Below are 17,304 nucleotides of genomic sequence, written 5' to 3' on the forward strand. Positions count from 1 at the left end.
GGGCGTGACGCAGTGCTCAAGTTTGCTTATAGGAGGATTAAACCTCTGCAATCAACTTGGCCATTGAGCTCCTTGAGCCCCTCTGTTTTACCAGTGTCACCATTTCACCAGTTGTTTACATCGAAATATGGCCTTCTTTGTGTTAGAGGAAACAATTGCCCCTGTAGACTGTTGGATTATATTTTGCACTTCAGAGTGCATTCCAAACAGTAGGGATTTCTGAATACTTGATCAGGGTGAAGACAATCTTAATTGCCTTTCTGACATTTGCCATGTGTACCATTTGTAAGGTAGCTACGCGGGATACACCCCACGTGTTCTGTAGGTGCCATGCTTTAGAGGATTTTTATAGGGCAGTCTCCCAGTATAGTCCAAAAATGCAAAAAACATTTTGCTTGATCGTTATTAAAAGCTATGCCTCGACCTATCACATTAGCTTGGGAATTATAACAAAAGTATGACTGAAAGGGTTTGGGATGCAAAAGTAAGCAAAATGCACATACTAGCATTAGTAGTTAGACCTTCAGCACTTGCAGTTATTACACCCACTCTGATCGACAGAGCCACGTATACAGGCTTCTTCACTCTTAATGTGTCCATCCCATTAGTGGGAATACATTGTGTGGAGATGTAATAATATGATAGTACGGTGAGTAACTATTGCTGTTTTCTTCCTTCTCTCCTTGTTTCTCAGTTTTAGTTTGTTATGGTCCAACAATGAAGATATAACCTGAGCATCCTGTTAAATAGTGACATCCACAGAATTAGTATTGTTTAACTGATTTTTTTTTTGTCTTTTTTTTTTTTGTCCTGCAGTCCGAGTCGAAGAACAGTGATATGGCTGCCATTAGCGAGCACATCTCTGACTTGGAGAAAGAAAAAGAACAGCTGCAGACCAGGCTTCAAGCAATGTCTGAACTCAAAACACAGAACGGTAAACAAAGATAGTTGTGGAATTTGGTTGTCTGTTTGTTCGTCTAGGTGTGACTATATCTGACAATAGACACCGTGTTATGCAGCTGATGTAATAAACAAAGGTTCCTTCAACAGCATGAATATTGTATATTATTCTTCTGCAGCCTGTGCTTTCCGGGGATGGAATAATGTTCCAGTAAAGTTTTATGATGCTATAACTATTCACTGAATAAAAGAACCTCTACCTTGAAAATGTGTAATTACTCCTAAATAGAAAGGTACCATGCTGCTGAATATGCTGTGTTGCTGGTGCCTATTATTATAGTGCCAACTGTATCGTAATACATAATCCTGCTTTGGTACTTAGGCAGGCCTTCTGTCTGTGGCCCGTTTCATTTCAGTTAGTGCATGTTTGCGCTGACCAGCCTGTCTTGGACAGTACTGCATGCATTTATTATTGTTATTGCGTGTTCCCCAAGCTCCACTTTCGAGCACTCTTAAATCAAAGATCTTGGTGCCATCACATATAGCTAAAGTCCAGCTGACGTGGGTAAGAACCCAGCAGTCGGCTCATCTGACATTGAGTATAGTTACAACTGTTTACCCATCCCTGCACTAGCTCGTTCACTATCAATACTGGGTTTTGTTTGCCTTTTGGCTGTTAGGCCCCCAAACCCCCTATGAGGAGAGTGCCCTATCTGTGTACAGAGGTTTTACTTGAACGTAGTTGCCTTGAGCCATTTTTGAAGGTGAGGCCGTTCAGTTGGCATCTCAGCAAACAATCAGTGGCTTTGCAGAGTTTCAGTGCTTGTGCCGTGGTGAATTTGCCTTCATGTTTGACTTCTGTAAATGTGTCCTGGGGAATGAAGGAATTGTCTAGAGCTAAGGTTTCTGGCAGGATGCATGTAGTGTGCCTGATGCATGAGATTCCCAGTGCCATTGCCAGGGTCGGACTTGGGCATACAATTGTCTCGGGCAGCAATGCAAAAGTGTCCCACAGTTGCAAATGGCAAATTATCCCTTTTCCTAAAGACTGTTTGAATAATGCCCAAAGAGGAGTTTTTTGATACAGTCTGATGCACATTGTGCATTTCAAAGAATATGTATTCAGCCACACTGGTCAAAACTACTAGCCGCATAGTGAAGTAACTCATCAAACTGGCCTACATGGGCCAAATAATTGGCCCACACCAGCATTTTGCGTTTTTGGTTCGGGCATTGCCCTATAGGCTAGTCTGAGCCTGCCCATTGCTCTTGAAGACATTCTGCTTGGTGAAAGGTATCCATTATTTGACCCTGAATTCCAAATAAATGACGTTTATCACTGTTAGATTTGGTAGACTTTTTTTCATACTGAGGTTGTTATTCTGCAACCCAACTCTGAATCTGCCACAGTTTTAATATCTGTTACGCCCTGTGTTTATGACATATGGAGTATATTACATTTTTGGTATAATCACTGATGCATTAAGTTCCACCCAGTGATCCAAATACATGAAAGGAAGTACCTTTTTGAAACATATTTAGAAGTTATTTCTTTGGCAACTACCTTTCCTGTGTAGTTGTGCAAATTGTTCTTTCGAAAGAGAGAGTTTACTTGCAGACCACTCTCCCCTCTTACGCTTGAATGGTAGGGTGTCAGTGATTTCCGAGAGTCTTCTGGCAGGGTTCGTTCCGTGTTCACTCGTGGACGCAAGCTCCTTAGACAACGTCCTTCATCTTCTTCTTGGGCTGGAGCCGCGATGACCGCAGTCTTGGCAGCCTTGCCAGCAATGACTGCCAGACTGCCACTCGCCGCCACTCCGCGTCCGCTCCGCGGGTGTACCAAGTATTTGTTGCAACCTCCTCCTTCTCAGGTCAGCAGGTGAGAAACAGGGAAAACAGACCAGCAGCTAGTGTTACTGTCAGACTGCCACTCGCCGCCACTCCGACGAGTGGCAGCGAGTGGCACTCTTCATAGCACCTGTGGAAAACATTTTCCCCACACAAAATCCTTGTAGATGCATGCTACCCAGCTTCATCTTCATGATACTTGGGCAAAAACTCTGTTAAGAGGTAATACAGAGGCCAGATAATTACATTGGGTGATTCATAAATCAAGTCCCTCACTCTACCAGCATCACTTTTCTGCCTCTCGGGCCTACTGTTGCTGTCTGGCACTACAAGCTTGACAGCCACTCCATGTTTTTGCTTTATCTTTCCTTCCCTTTGCTACTTTGTTTCCCCTGTCTCTCTTTCTGACGCTCTGCCTCTCACATCTCTGCATTGTATTGTTATTTTTTTCCCTCCCATATCTCGCTGTATCAGTTGATATAACTCCTCTTCCTCTCTCATGCCATTACTCTGGCTACATCTGTTTTTTTCATTTTCTTCTTGCTACTTCTTTTGATTATCTTTCTTGCACTGTCTCTTATGTTATTGGCCTGCCCTTCTCTAGTCTTGCTTTTCTATTTCCATCTCTCCCCACCTGCTGTTGATCTGTGTTTTATTTTACATTCTCCAAATATCTCTTTTGCTCTACTTCTATCCCTCACTCCTATTGTGTGTTTGTCCTATTATTAACTCGGTTTCCCCTTCTCTCTTTTTTTGTTGCTCTATCATGTAGCTCATTGCTCTCTATTCCTGTTGCTCGAATTCCTGTTTTGGGTTGTCTAGTATGTTCTGTCCCTTCGCCCCCCCCCCACCCCACCACACCACCACACCTTTGTTCTTCTGTATTGCTCAGGTTCCAAGTTGCTCTTCCTCTCCTGTTTTTCTGTTCATCTTTTAGCATAGCAGCAATAAATATCCAAAAAGCTGAAAATGCCTTTTCAAAATTCAGAGCCTTCAGGGTACCCCCGTTAAGATTGTCTTTATCTACGGGGGACCCTACATGTGAAGGGCCTTCCTTTGCTGAGAACCTTCCTGACACATCTTTCATAAGAGGTACATCTAACTGAGAAAAGGACACGTTTCCAATTCCAATGTTCGTGGTCACTTAGTCCGTCCTCGATCTCCTAGAGGAAGGATATGCCTCTATATTTGAGGAAGGGTTTGTGAAATATATGGGGCCACCCATGGGGTTTCTGAGTCCCGCTCCACATCATTCAAACTTTTGTTCCTCTTTCTTCCAAAATGTTTTTTTTTGTATTTTCTTAGTAGTCGCTGTGTATTCCAGCCGGCATTGCCAGTGCTGAACGAAGACAGATTGAGTATTCCACTCTCCCTCTCCTTCCCTGTGCTGAGAATGTAGTGCTACGGCGTGAACTTGGGCCTGAGTTGTTACTGGGCCGGTGTTGGGGGGGGGGAATTTCAGCCGATGTGGCCGTAGAAGAGACCTCTCGAATTGGGTCTACTAAGTATGAGCCATCTCCCTCCATGGCCTTTGCCTTATCCAACGTTAGTGTGCTTCACAATTTCATAGTCACGGTTTTTACTTGAAAACTTACATAGATGTGACTTTGCCAGTAACCCCTTCAGAATTGTCCTGGTGCTCAAGACAGGCACTGAAATATAGGCAGACAGGCATCCCTCAGCGGTTGTTTATAAGTACGCTAAGTAAGGGTTGCACAGCACCTTTCAACTTAGAATATACAGGGCGTGGTAACGAGAACGAAAAACTATTCCGAACTGCTTACCATAGTTCAATGACTCCTTGGGTGGATCTTGGTTTCACTGACTCCATTACAAAAATCTACTTCTCGTTTCACTTTTCCATCTCGTATTGGACCATCCTTGCGTTCGCACGCCAAGTCGCCAAACGGAAGCGCCTTGCCCATTCGCTTCAGGGCTTACGCTGCAAGGGTGCAATGGGCGTGTTAATATAGACACAGCTGATTTTCTTGTGCTTTCAACGCGCTTCCAGCAGGATTAAAGTGACAGTTCTCTTCAAATCACTGCTCCGCAGATTGTCACCAAAAATAACACTGCTGCTGCTGCTGCGGGTACAAAGCCGGGTACAAAGTCTTCAGTAAATATAAATCAAGGAAAGGTTCAGCCAACAACTGCAGTTCACAGCCAAACAGAAGCGCCTCGCCCTTACACCATGGGCGTTTATTTTGCCGTATGAATTGTGATATTAATTTATTAACTGCCTTAAAGAATGATTGTAGAACTTTAACAGGAAGCGCCTAGAAGTGGGATAGTAGTCTGGGAAGCGTAACCATTTTTATTGTGGCTATCCGACCCAGCCAGGATATGCGCATGGGGGTGCATCTATTTAGGTCTGTTTTGATCTTAGAGAGCTGCTCTGGGTAGTTTTCCCTGGTATAGCCCGGAAATAGTCTGTCAGGTTCACTTCCAGATAAGCAATTTTGCCCCTAGCTAACTTAAAATGGGGAAAGCGTATGCGCTGTCATCACCTGGTTCCCAGTAGTCCCCAGGTTCTGCTGCTCAGATTTGGTCATATTTATCTTAAGTCCTGCCACCCTCTACATATTTGATAGCCCGCCAAGTAGAGCTGGTATAGAGGTGTCTGGGTCTGTCAGGGCCATCATCATGTCATCGGCAAGGGCCGCTACTTTGTGCTGCTCCTCTCCAAACCATATCCCTTTTATGACTAGGTTCTGTCTGACAGAGACCAGCAGTGGCTCAGGGTACAGTGCATAGAGAAGCAGGGATAGGGGACAACCCGGTCTTGTCCCTCTTGAGATCTTCACTTTTCCGGATAGATTGGAGTTGATTGAGAGCCGTAGCTAAAGCTGACTTTGACCCTGTTTATACATTTTCGACCTATTCCCATATTTTCCATTGCCTCGAACAGAAAAGGCCATTCGCCACGGTCAAAGGCCTTTTCGACGTCCAACGAGATCAGTACTGCCGGGACTCGACAGTGCTCCACCTTCTCTATCAGATGGGTGAGTCTTTCGGTGCCGTCCCATGTCTGTTGACCATTTACAAATCCTGCTTGGTCTGTGCCCACCAAGTACGGCAGAAAAGGTGACAGTCTGGTCGCTAGGACCCTGGTGTAGATTTTTAGATCTAGGTTCAGCAGTGCTATGGGGCGGTAAGATCTACACAGCATTGGGTCTTTGTTAGGTTTGCTGAGCACACCACCTTTGCCTCCGTCATCGACTGGGTCACCGAGCCATTGTGAGTCATTGTGTTGAAGAGACAGGCCAACCTTGAGCTTAGTTGTTTGCAGAACATTTGGTAGAAACCTGCAGGGAACCTGTCTGGAACCAGCGTTTTTTGTCCCTCCGCAGTCTTTTGATTACCTCTTCGGCCTCTTCTTTGGTGATCTCCTCCTCTAGGCTATCGCTGTTGGACGTTGCCAGCTTACGCAGTTGAAGTTTCCCTAGATATTGCTGGATTGCGAGTTGGTTCGGTTTGTCGGATATGTATAATATCCCATAAAATTCCTCAAAGCATCCCATTTTTGATTTAGTGTCTGTAATTATTGTTCCATTAGTCTGTCTCAAGGCCGATATAGTTGGGCTTGCTTCGGCCCGTCTAAGTTGCCTAGCCAGGAGCTTGTTTGCTCCATTCGCGTTTATATAGTAGCGCTGCCTTGTGTTACAAAGGGAATGTTCCACTCTGCATGAGCGGAGTAGCTCTAGTTGGCCTCTAAGTTCTTTCAGCTTTTTATAAGTGGCTTTACACTTTTTCCTACTTAAGGCCATTGTGGTTTTGTGTAATTGGGTTTCCAACTTCGTCTCCATAGCTGACCTTTGTTTCTGCTTTTGGGCTAGAACCCTTATAATCTCCCCCCTTATTACTGCCTTAAATGCCTCCCAGATCCCTTCTTGTGATTTTCCCTGGTTGTCGTTGTCCGTAAAATAAGTTTTCGAAGGGATTGTGTCCTCTGACGTATTCCTTATCTTTGATAATTCCTCTCCAGCTTGCTGGCCTCGGAAATTTTTTCTCTGTAGAGGGCGCTGCGCGTCGACATCCGCCGAGTCGATGTCCCTCGACAGCCACCGTATCGGCGGCGATGTCAGCATGCCCATAAATAGCCACGCCCGGCGTCCGTTGCTCAGTTCCGTTTTCCGCGCTTTGTGGGGCCTCGGAATATCGTTGCTTAGTTCAGTCAGATAAACCTTCTATATTTACTCGAAAATACCAACTCGTTTTCGATGGCTTCTTCATCGGAACCGACAACGCCGAGATGCAGCTTCAAAAAATTTCGAGACTGCGGTAAAAAAACGTCGATAACAGATCCACACAGGATCTGCTTGTGGTGCTTGCGAGCCGAGCACCATTGTTCGGAGTGTGAGGACTGCATGTCCATGACGGCGAAAGCCTTGAAGTAGCGCAAGGGGAAGCTCGAGAGAGGTAAGTCAGTCAAAACCTTCTCGAAAGTTTCTTCGGCTGAGTCGAGGCATTCGTCTCCTCGTCGTCGAAAGCATTCCCATTCTAGATCTCGAAGTAGCTCCCACCATTCGTCGAGATCGAGACACTCAAAGAAGAGACGTCGAAGATCCCCTTCCTCGTCATCTTCTGTTTCCCCAGAAAGGGTTTCCTGCCCCACAAAACACAGCTCTCAGGCTGAGTGGGAGGAATTCAGGAAGAAAATGCTAAGCGTCTTCGAGAAAGCGGCCTCGACCCCCTCGAAGACAGCTGAGGGTGATACCCCGGGTGAAAAACCCAAAAAATCAAAACGCTGTGAGTCGCTGCACCCGGTGAAAGAGTCCACCTGAGAGCGCCACGGGCCATCGGGTAAGAAGGCACCGTCTAAGACGCCATTGTCGAAGATCCCTTCGACGCATGGATCGGTGCCATCGACGCCGTTGTCGAAGGGTTCTTCGACGCATCGGTCGATCGACTCGACGCCATCGTCGACGCCGACATCGACGCTGATGAAAGAGAAAACCACGGCTACTTCACAGCCAACGGTGATACCAAGAGCCTCCGGTACGACGCTGAGACCGTCGTCGACATCCTTGAGTAGGATCCCGATCCTCTCGAGTTCTTCAAGCATCTTCCAGTTTTCTCGACGCCGTTGTCGGCGCCTTCGAAGCCTGTCACATCGGCGTCGACGACATTGACGTTTTCTCGCCCAATAATGACGAGTTTGGCTCCTTCTGCCTTAGAAATGGGTTTTACACCATTTCCGAGGTCAGAGTACCCCGGATTATCTTCAATCTATAAAGAAGGGGAGGATTCTGACCAGGAAACCTTCGGGTTGCAGAGGACCACACTACCTGTTTCAGAGGATTTCACCTCTGAGGAAAGAAGGTTGAAAGACCTACATTAATCATTACATGAGGCAAGTGGGCTGGACACTTCCCCAGTGGAATTTGTTAAACCAGACCCAGGGGAACATGCCGAAACACCCTATAGAACCCTGATGGCAAGGATTATTGAATTTATGGGTTGGTCTGCGCCTTCACCTGTTTTTCAACAGGATGAGCTGACAGACATATTAGACAAAGGTCCACAAGAGGATCCTGTGGTCCCCTTCCATGCAGCCTTACAAAGAAAGATGTCATCTAATTGGGAAACTCCTGAGGTTATCCCTGCAGTCAATAAAAAATTGTCAGCCAAGTATAGTGTAGCTGCGGCTGACCCTGAATACTTATCAAAACACCCGACTCCAGAGAGCCTGGTGGTTCAAGCGGCAACTTCATCAAGCAGCAGGTCCGCTTACCCTACTGTCCCACAGGATAGAGATGACAAAAGGTATGATTGTATGGCAAAAAGTCTTTTCTGCTTGTAGTATGGCGTTGAAGTCCATCAACGCCACCTGTACGCTCGCCAGGTTCAGTCACACACACTGGGAGTGTGCTTCATCAGCGGCTGACTGCATACACGAAGGAGAGGAAAGGGAAGCCTTCCTTAACATTATTAAAGATGGCAAAGATGCCATGTGCGAGTCACTTCAAACTGGCATTGATTCCGCTGACCGTATCAGCAGGGCCATGGCGGCAAGTACGACAATCCGCAGGCATGCGTGGTTGCGAAAGTCTGGCTTTGCTCCAGATGTACAGGCCACACTTTTGAATATGCCCTTTGACGGCTCTTCTTTATTCGGTAAAAAGGCTGATGACAGTCTGGAAAAGTTGCAGACATCTAAAGCAGCGGCAAAATCGTTAGGAGCTGCAATCCGCCAAACTCCTTTTCATCCCTCGGGAACCTCTGCGAGAGGAAAGTCCTTTCGCTATTATTCCGCATTCGGGAAAGTCAGAGGACAGCCGGCTCAAAGAGGCCAAAGGAGATCCACCCGAGGTGGACGGGTCAAAAGTACTAAAGCCGCAGCAGCAGCAGGTGCCTCTTTACCCCCGGCATCTGCATCAGCCGCCCCCAAACCACTCTGAGGTCTTTCCACACAAAACACCTCTAGGGGGCAGGTTAACTCACCATCTGACGGAATGGCAGGCTATAACGTCAGATGCTTGGGCATTGGAGACAGTTGCCCAGGGTTACTGCCTACCCTTTCTACACATTCCTCAGAGTCATCCACCGGGGCACAGCTCTCTAAAAGTTCCAGATCTGCTCCTCTTGCAGGAAATTATAGACCTGCTAGAGAAAGGTGCCATAGAATCGGAACCTGTAGTGGACAGGAACAAGGGCTGGTACTCCCCCCTACTTTCTCATACCAAAGAAGGACGGAGGACTGAGACCCATCCTGGACTTACGAGAATTGAACAAGTTCCTCAGGAAGGACAAATTCAAGATGGTAACTCTCTCTCAGATCCTTCAGGCCCTCCAGCTCCAGGACTGGCTGGTATCTCTGGACCTTCAGGATGCTTGTTTCCATGTGCCAATCCATCTCAAACACAGGAAATACCTTAGGTTCGCAATTGGCGACTCTCATTATCAATTTAGAGTTCTGCCATTTGGGCTGACCTCCGCCCGAGGGTCTTCACCACGCTAATGTCGGTAGTGGCTGCGAGTCTAAGGAGGGAAGGGATCCACGTCTACCACTACCTGGACGATTGGCTGATCAGGGCTGTATCTTCGGAAACAAGCTCAGATCCAGCTAGATTATGTCTGCCACTTCCTTCACAAACTGGGCTTCTCCCTCAATTTAAAGAAGTCACAGATGATGCCATCACAGAGACTCCAGTTCATTGGAGCGGTCCTGGACACTTCCCTGGGAAAAGCCTCGCCACCAGAGGTGAGGGCTCAAGATATTCTGCAGATGGTCAACAAGTTCCAAAATGCCCAACGTCTCCCAGCCTTCGACTTTTTGAGGTTGCTAGGCTTCTTGGCATCCTGCATCTTCCTTGTGCCAGAGGCTCGCCTGAGAATGAGATCTCTTCAGTGGGCACTAAGAACTCAGTGGTCGCAATTCTCAGGGAGAATGACAGATCTCCTCCGGATTCCGGACAAGGTAGCCCACAACCTTCTATGGTGGGCCTATCCAGAGAACATCTTGAAAGGAGAACTGTTTTGGCAACCATGGCCGGAGATAATAGTAGTCACAGACGCCTCACTCACGGGGTGGGGAGCCCATGCCAACGACTTGACCATCAGCGGTCGTTGGTCTCCATCGGAGTCCAGACTACACATCAACCTGTTAGAGCTGAGAGCGATCAGACTAGCGCTGAAAGCTTTCCTGCCATCAGTACAGGGGAGAAATGTCCTGATAATGACGGACAACACGGTGGCCATGCACTACCTCAACAAAAGAGGAGGCGTAGGGTCACTGCCACTGTGCAGAGAGGCAATGCAGCACTGGTTTTGGGCAATTCAGGAAGGAATCTCTCGATCGGCAGTCCACCTAGCCGGAGAGAAGAACTTGACAGCGGACGCTCTGAGTAGGCAGAGCACAGTCTCCCACAAGTGGGAGCTAGCTCAGGAAGTCCTTCAAGAGATCTTTGCCCTTTGGGGAACCCCTCAGGTGGATCTGTTCGCCACAAGCACCAACAGGAAGTGCGATCTGTTCTGTCAAGGGAATTTCCCCGAGAGGAGCTCTAGGGGACGCGTTCGTAGTGGACTGGGAGTTCCCACTCCTTTACGCGTTTCCACCAGTCCCTGTTATTCCTCAAATGATCAGTAGGTTGAGAAGATTCCAGAAAACCATGATCCTAATTGCCTGGAACTGGGCCAGGAGAACGTGGTACCTGGACCTTCTAGATATGTCCATCTGCCCTCCAATCCGTCTTCCACTCAAAGAGAATCTTCTCTCGCAGAAGGGAGGTCAGGTTCTCCATCCAGACATCAGAACCCTCAACCTTCACGCTTGGCTTCTGAAAGGGTGAGGTACAAGGATTGGGACCTCCCTGATGACGTCATGGAGGTGTTGCTTTCGGCCAGAAGGCCAGCAACAAAGTCTTTATACCGCTGCCGTTGGAACAAATTTTGCAGCTGGTGTAGAGAAGGGAATATCGACCCTTTTTCATGTGGTACACCAACAGTGTTATCATTTCTACTCTACTTGGCAAACTCAGGCCTTCAAGTTGGCACTGTAAAAGGCTATCTCGCAGCGCTTTCAATCTTCAAGCGCACTGCGGAGGAACCATCGTATTTCAAACTACCTCTAGTAATACAATTTCTCAAGGGATTAACTAATGTTTATCCTCCAAGACCATTCCAAGTTCCCTTATGGGACTTAAATTTTGTCTTAAACATCCTAATGGGTACTCCATTCGAACCACTCCACTCTTGTTCGCTGAGATTTCTCACGCTTAAAACTGTCCTATTGGTAGCACTAACATCTGCTAGGAGGGTGAGCGAGCTACAAGCTCTCTTGTAAACCCCCCCATACAATTTTCCATAAGGACAAATTTGTCCTACAGGTGAAGCCTAATTTCCTCCCAAAGGTGGTTTCTGAATTTCTCCAGCATGGGGTCTGGCATGGATTCACATGCTCATGAATATTCCCCGTCGTCAGGCTGGGAATCCTCGGTAAAGAAAAAACCAGTATCAGTTTCGTTTCTGATCTGTCTTTCGTAGTAATAACCAATCACTGGTCTCTGCGTCATACTGACCACAGCCAATGACTGCCCTCTACCTAAGCACCGCCTCTGGCAGCCATCTTCAGATTTTTACCGCACGTTCATGTGTTGGGATCCTCGTGCTATTGCTCTCGAGCGTTAGTGCTATTTTTTCACGTTTTTTCTCAAAAACTTCGTTTTTTCGGTCAAAAGAGCCTCAAGCTCCACCGATTCTCCATCCGATCAACGGGGACCCGTGTCGGATTTGTCTGCGCCCCTCAAGGGTGAAGATTTCGTCGAGCTACGCTTTTGGAGGACTCCAGAAGTTTCTCAGGCCCGGTCATGGCCCAGGAGAAGGGGAGCTCGACGCCCGGAAAGCTGTTCAGGGTCTGCCCTGGATGCCAGCTGCAGAACGTCTTCAAGGAGGACGAACACTCTTTTTGTCTTTACTGCCTACATGAGGACAAGACGCACGTGGAGAAGGACTGTGCGTGTTGCGGCAACATGTCGGAGCGGACCATGAAGGACCGCCATCAACGTCTCGCCAACTGGCTGGAAGGGAAGAGCCCGTCCGGCGAGAAGAAGAGGAAGAAAGCCGAGCGGTCTTCTAAGACCTTTGAGGACGCCCCGGCGACGGGGGTCCAACATAAGGCCAAGCACCGCGAGTCCGCTGGCACCGGGAGCGCCGAACGGTCGGGCTCTACGGGCGCCAGGCAGGGCGCACCCTCCCCGGCACCATCAACCACGAGCCAACGCTCTGGGTCGGGTAAGAGGAAGGCCGAGCACCCGGCGAAGCTCCTGGAGAGGCCCCGGTCGAGCTCGAAGGCGGAGGGGGAGCGAGGCAGTGTCCCCCCCCCCCCTCAAGGATAAGGCGGTGAGCGCACCTAGGGTGGTGAAGGCCTTAATCCATCCGGCCAAGCCCTCTATCGAAACTGTCGCGGTGGCCCTGGCTCAGCCTGTGGAGGCTACACCAGTGGTGGCGACCTCGGGGCTCAGAGTCTCCCTGCCACCTCGGAGGGAGTCCTCTTTTGTGCCCATCGATAGGACCCCCGTGAAATCCCCCGTGGGGAAGAAAAAGGGGGGGCAGGGCGTTGTCGTAGATTCAACCTCAACCTCGGAGGAGGAGCTGGTCGAAGTCTTAAGCCACGGCCTCGGCGTGGAAGAAGACCGGCCCGTCGGGATGGATCCCGACGCAGGTGACGACGACATCGTCGAGGGTACCGACGGGGCCCCTGATCGCCCGTCGGATTCCCCTCTGCCAGCGCCGCGAGACAACTCGGTGGCCATTTTGTTGGCTATACAGTCCTTATGCTCAGAGATAAGGACGAGACTACCGTTGCCGACGGAACCTCTCCCGTCGGGGGACCCAGAACCGGGACCTTCTGGTGTTCCCCCTACCAAGAAAAGAAGGATCCACCCTCCGCCTCCTTTTCAGCCGTCGCGCCCCTTCCAGCCCTCCTCCCCGTCCACCCGAGGGGATGATACGGGGACTGACACGGCAGCGACGGGTACGGACGACGAGGTATACGACGAGGATGTACCGTCGTCGCCTCCCACCAGGGCTTCTCCGCCCGACCAGATTGGATCGTTCCACTCCATGATCACCAGGGCATCCGAGTTTTTCCAACTCTGCCCTGAGGAGAAGAAGAAGGAAGGTTTCCTTTATCAGCGGCGCGAGGCCAAGAGGAAGACGGTCCTCTCAGTGCCTCTATTGGACGACATTTGGGATGAGGGCCTCACCCTCCTCAAGAACCCTTCCACGACGCCAGCTAGAAGAGACCGGTACGAGAAGTAGTACCGGGTCCCGGACACGGCCCCCCTGTGCCTCCGGGCGCAGCCTACCCCGGACTCCGTCGTCTCCGCGGCGGCCAGGAAAAAAGCGGGGGGGGGTGCGGCCTCCACATCGACTTCCCCACCGGACGGCGAGGGAAAGAAATTGGACGCTATGGGACGCAGAGTCATCTCGTCTGCGGCGACGACGATTAAAGCGGCCAACGCCTTGGCTATCGTGGCCCGCTACGACAGGGAGCTCTGGTACAAACTGGCTCCCCTGCTGGACTTCTTGCCGGACGACAAGAGGGCAGAGGCCCTGGAGATCCTGCAGGAAGGTGAGGTGGCTTCGGACCACGCCATTACCGTTGCGACGGACATCGCCGACACTGGGTTCCGCCAGTTGGGCAACGGCGTTTGCCTTAGGCGGCATGGATGGCTCAAGGCTACGGACTACCGTCAAGACGTTCAGACCAGAGTCCTGGACATGCCCTTCGATGGGAACAACCTGTTTGGGAAAACAGTGGACGATTCCCTTCAGGCCATTAAAGCGGACACCGAGACGGCCCGGGCCCTTGGAGTTCTGCAACAACGACGGACGCCCTTTCGGAGCAGCGGAGGCAAGGGCGCCTCCAAAAGTTCCGGCGGCGGTTTCTCCACCTACCGTCAAGCGGCCCGCTCGTTGGCTCAGGAGGCCTACAGAGGACGAGGCAAGTCTGGCGGACCCCGCCGTCGTCGCCAAGGAGGTCAAGGCGGCAAAGCCTCGTCGAAGCAGGATTGAACCGACCGTGGGGTCGGGCCCCCACCGAAGCACCCCGGTGGGAGGCCGGCTGGCGAGCTTCGTCAGCGTGTGGGAGTCCATCTCCACCGACCGTTGAGTGCTGGACGCCTTGGCCCGGGGCCACGCGCTCGAGTTCCAAAGAAGGTTTCCGCGCGTCCCCCCCGTGGCCAGGAAAGAACTTCACGTCCCTCAACTTCTCCTGGAGGTAAAGGCGATGCTCAGGAAGGGCGCCATCGAACTCTTCCCAAAGAGGCTTCGGGGCTCCGGAGTTTACTCGAGATACTTCCTCGTGAAGAAGAAGACGGGGGATGGCGCCCCATCCTGGACCTGCGACGTCTGAACAAGTTCATCAAGGCGCAAAAGTTCCGGATGGTCACCCTCCAGCACGTCCTGGGTCAGCTGGAGGAAGGAGACTTCCTGTCGTCGTTGGATTTGGAGGATGCCTACTTCCATATCCCCATCCTAAAGGGGCACCGAAAATTCCTCAGGTTTGTGGTCCAAGGGCGTCACTACCAGTTCAAAGCCCTCCCCTTCGGACTACGGTCGGCACCCAGGGTATTCACCAAGTGCCTTGCACCTGTGGCGGCGCAGCTGCGCCGCGAGGGGATCCACGTCTACCCTTACCTGGACGACTGGCTCATCCGAGCCAAGACGAGGGAGCTCGCCGTGGATCACACGGCAAGGACCGTCCAACTTCTCACGGACCTGGGATTCTCCGTGAACTACGCCAAGTCTCACCTGGTACCCGCGCAAAACGCACTGTTTCTGGGAGCGAAGCTCGACACAGTGTCCCTTCTGGCCTCCCCGTCGGAGGAAAGGACCAGGTCCATCCTGGGCAAGGTACAGCGGATGTTGGTTTCCGACGCGGCCAAGGTGAGGTCCATCAAGTCCCTCCTCGGAATGATGTCTTCTTGCATCTACCTCATACCCATGTGCAGGCTCCGGATGCGCCCGTTGCAGGAGTTCCTGGACGCGCGCTGGATCCAAACGACGGGCGGCTTCGAGGAGAGGATCACACTCGACGAGAGTTTCCGCCGAGCGGTCCGGTGGTGGGGCATCCGCGCGCATCTGACGGCGGGCATGGACTCCAGACCCCAGACCACCAGGAGACAGTGACCACGGATGCCTCCCTGGAAGGGTGGGGAGCGCACACCGAAAATCTGCACGCGAGAGGCCTTTGGCTCCCGACGGAGAAGTCCCTCCATATCAACGTCCTGGAGCTCCGTGCAGTGTTCTGGGCCCTCAGGTCCTTCCTCCCGTCCCTCAAGGGCAAGGTGGTGAGGATCTTCACAGACAACACCACCACCATGTTTTACATCAGGAAACAGGGCGGAACCAGGTCCCCAGCGCTGTCCAAGGAGGCGCAGGACCTGTGGCATTGGGCCGTCGCCCAAAGGATGTTTCTGGTGCCGTTTCATCTGGCAGGGATAAAAAACACCATCGCCGACTCACTCAGCAGGGAGCTGCGCTCGTGCCACGAGTGGGAACTACGGCGGGATCTAGTGGATCGCCTCTTCCGACGGTGGGGCACACCCCAGATCGACCTGTTCGCGATGGCGACGAACTCCAAGTGCCGGAGGTTCGCCAGTAGGTTTCCCCAGGCGAGGAGCATGGGCGATGCTTTCTCGTTCCCCTGGGAGGGCCTGTTCCTCTACGCGTTCCCTCCTTTGCCACTGCTAATCCGGCTCGTCAACCAGCTCAAGAGGTCACGGTGCAGGATGATCCTCGTCGCACCTGCGTGGCCGAGGCAGATATGGTTCCCGGACCTTCTGGACTTGTCAGCGTCCCCGCCAATCAAGCTGCCGGGGGACGCGGATCTACTCTCCAGGGAAGGAGGCGCCATCCTCCACCACGACCCGAAATCGCTGAACTTGCAGGCCTGGCTCCTGCAGCGCTAGAGTTTGGAGGATACGACATACCGGCCGACTGCAGAGAGGTTCTTGCAAAGGCCAGGGCGTCCTCGACTCTTAAATGCTACGAACACAAATGGAAGAGGTTCTCTGTCTGGTGCCACGCACAGAAGATTAACCCTCTACGGATTACGGCTCCCCAGGTACTGCCGTACCTGCTGACGCTGGCCAAAGCTGGACTGGCACACGCGTCCATCAAGATTCATCTTGCTGCGATCTCCCGATACACCAGAACCACGGGCCGGACGTCCTTGTGGTCTCATCGTCTGGTGAAAGAGTTCATGAAGGGGCTGTTCAGATCGTTCCCGCCGGTGAAGGCTCCGGCCCCGGCGTGGGAGCTCAACGTGGTGCTGACCAAGCTCATGGGACCTCCGTTCGAGCCTCTGCACTCGGCCCCGTTGAAGTTTCTGTCGTGGAAAACAGCGTTTCTTGTGGCCATCACCTCCGCACGACGGGTGGGAGAGATCCAGGCCCTTTCCTGCAAGGCCCCGTACTTGACTTTTCACGACACGAGGGTAGTGCTCAGGACGCACCCCTCCTTCATGCCCAAGGTACCGTCGGACTTCCATCTCAACGAACCCTTGGTGTTGCCTGTGTTCTTCCCGTCGCCTTCGTCGCCGGCTGAGAGGACTTTGCACTCGCTGGATGTGGCTAGAGCGCTGAAGTTCTACGTGGACCGCACGAAGTGTTTTCGGAAGACGTCACAACTCTTTGTGAACTTTGGACCTGTCAATCAGGGGAAGGCTCTCTCGAAGGCTTCCATTTCCAGATGGCTCTCCGGCTGTATCATGTACTGTCATCGGTTGGCAAACCGACCGCTGCCTGGCCGTCCGAGAGCCCATTCCACCAGAGCGATCGCAGCTACCACGGCGTTCCTTTCTGGTGTGCCCCTGCTGGACATATGCAGGGCTGCTACGTGGAGGTCGACGCACACCTTCACGAAATTCTACTGCGTCGATCGGGATTCCAGGGAGGAGTCCAGGGTCGGCCAAGCAGTGCTGCGCAACCTGTTCGCCTGAGGTGAGCCTGGTGAGGAGGTAAGATGCTTAATGTTGAGTTTGATGTAATGCTTAATGTTGAGCCTTTGCCACCTCCCGTGGTTGTGCATGTGTGTACTGCTATGTATTCT

At 51.3% G+C, this 17,304-nt stretch overlaps 1 protein-coding gene across 4 annotated transcripts in view; it reads left to right on the plus strand.

The window, feature by feature from the left end:
* The window catches only part of LOC138503575 (golgin subfamily B member 1-like), a 1,546,163-nt gene that overhangs the window by 615,235 nt on the left and 913,624 nt on the right, over nt 1–17,304 (plus strand). For all 4 annotated transcript variants that reach the window (XM_069623402.1, XM_069623405.1, XM_069623404.1 and 1 more), the window contains exon 12: nt 817–934. In XM_069623402.1, the coding sequence (XP_069479503.1) occupies nt 817–934 (118 nt within the window). The remainder of the gene's footprint in view (nt 1–816; nt 935–17,304) is intronic.

The sequence above is a fragment of the Ambystoma mexicanum genome, chromosome 11 (genome assembly GCF_040938575.1).
Source record: "Ambystoma mexicanum isolate Mex_15411 chromosome 11, UKY_AmexF1_1, whole genome shotgun sequence".
Classification (NCBI taxonomy): domain Eukaryota; kingdom Metazoa; phylum Chordata; class Amphibia; order Caudata; family Ambystomatidae; genus Ambystoma; species Ambystoma mexicanum.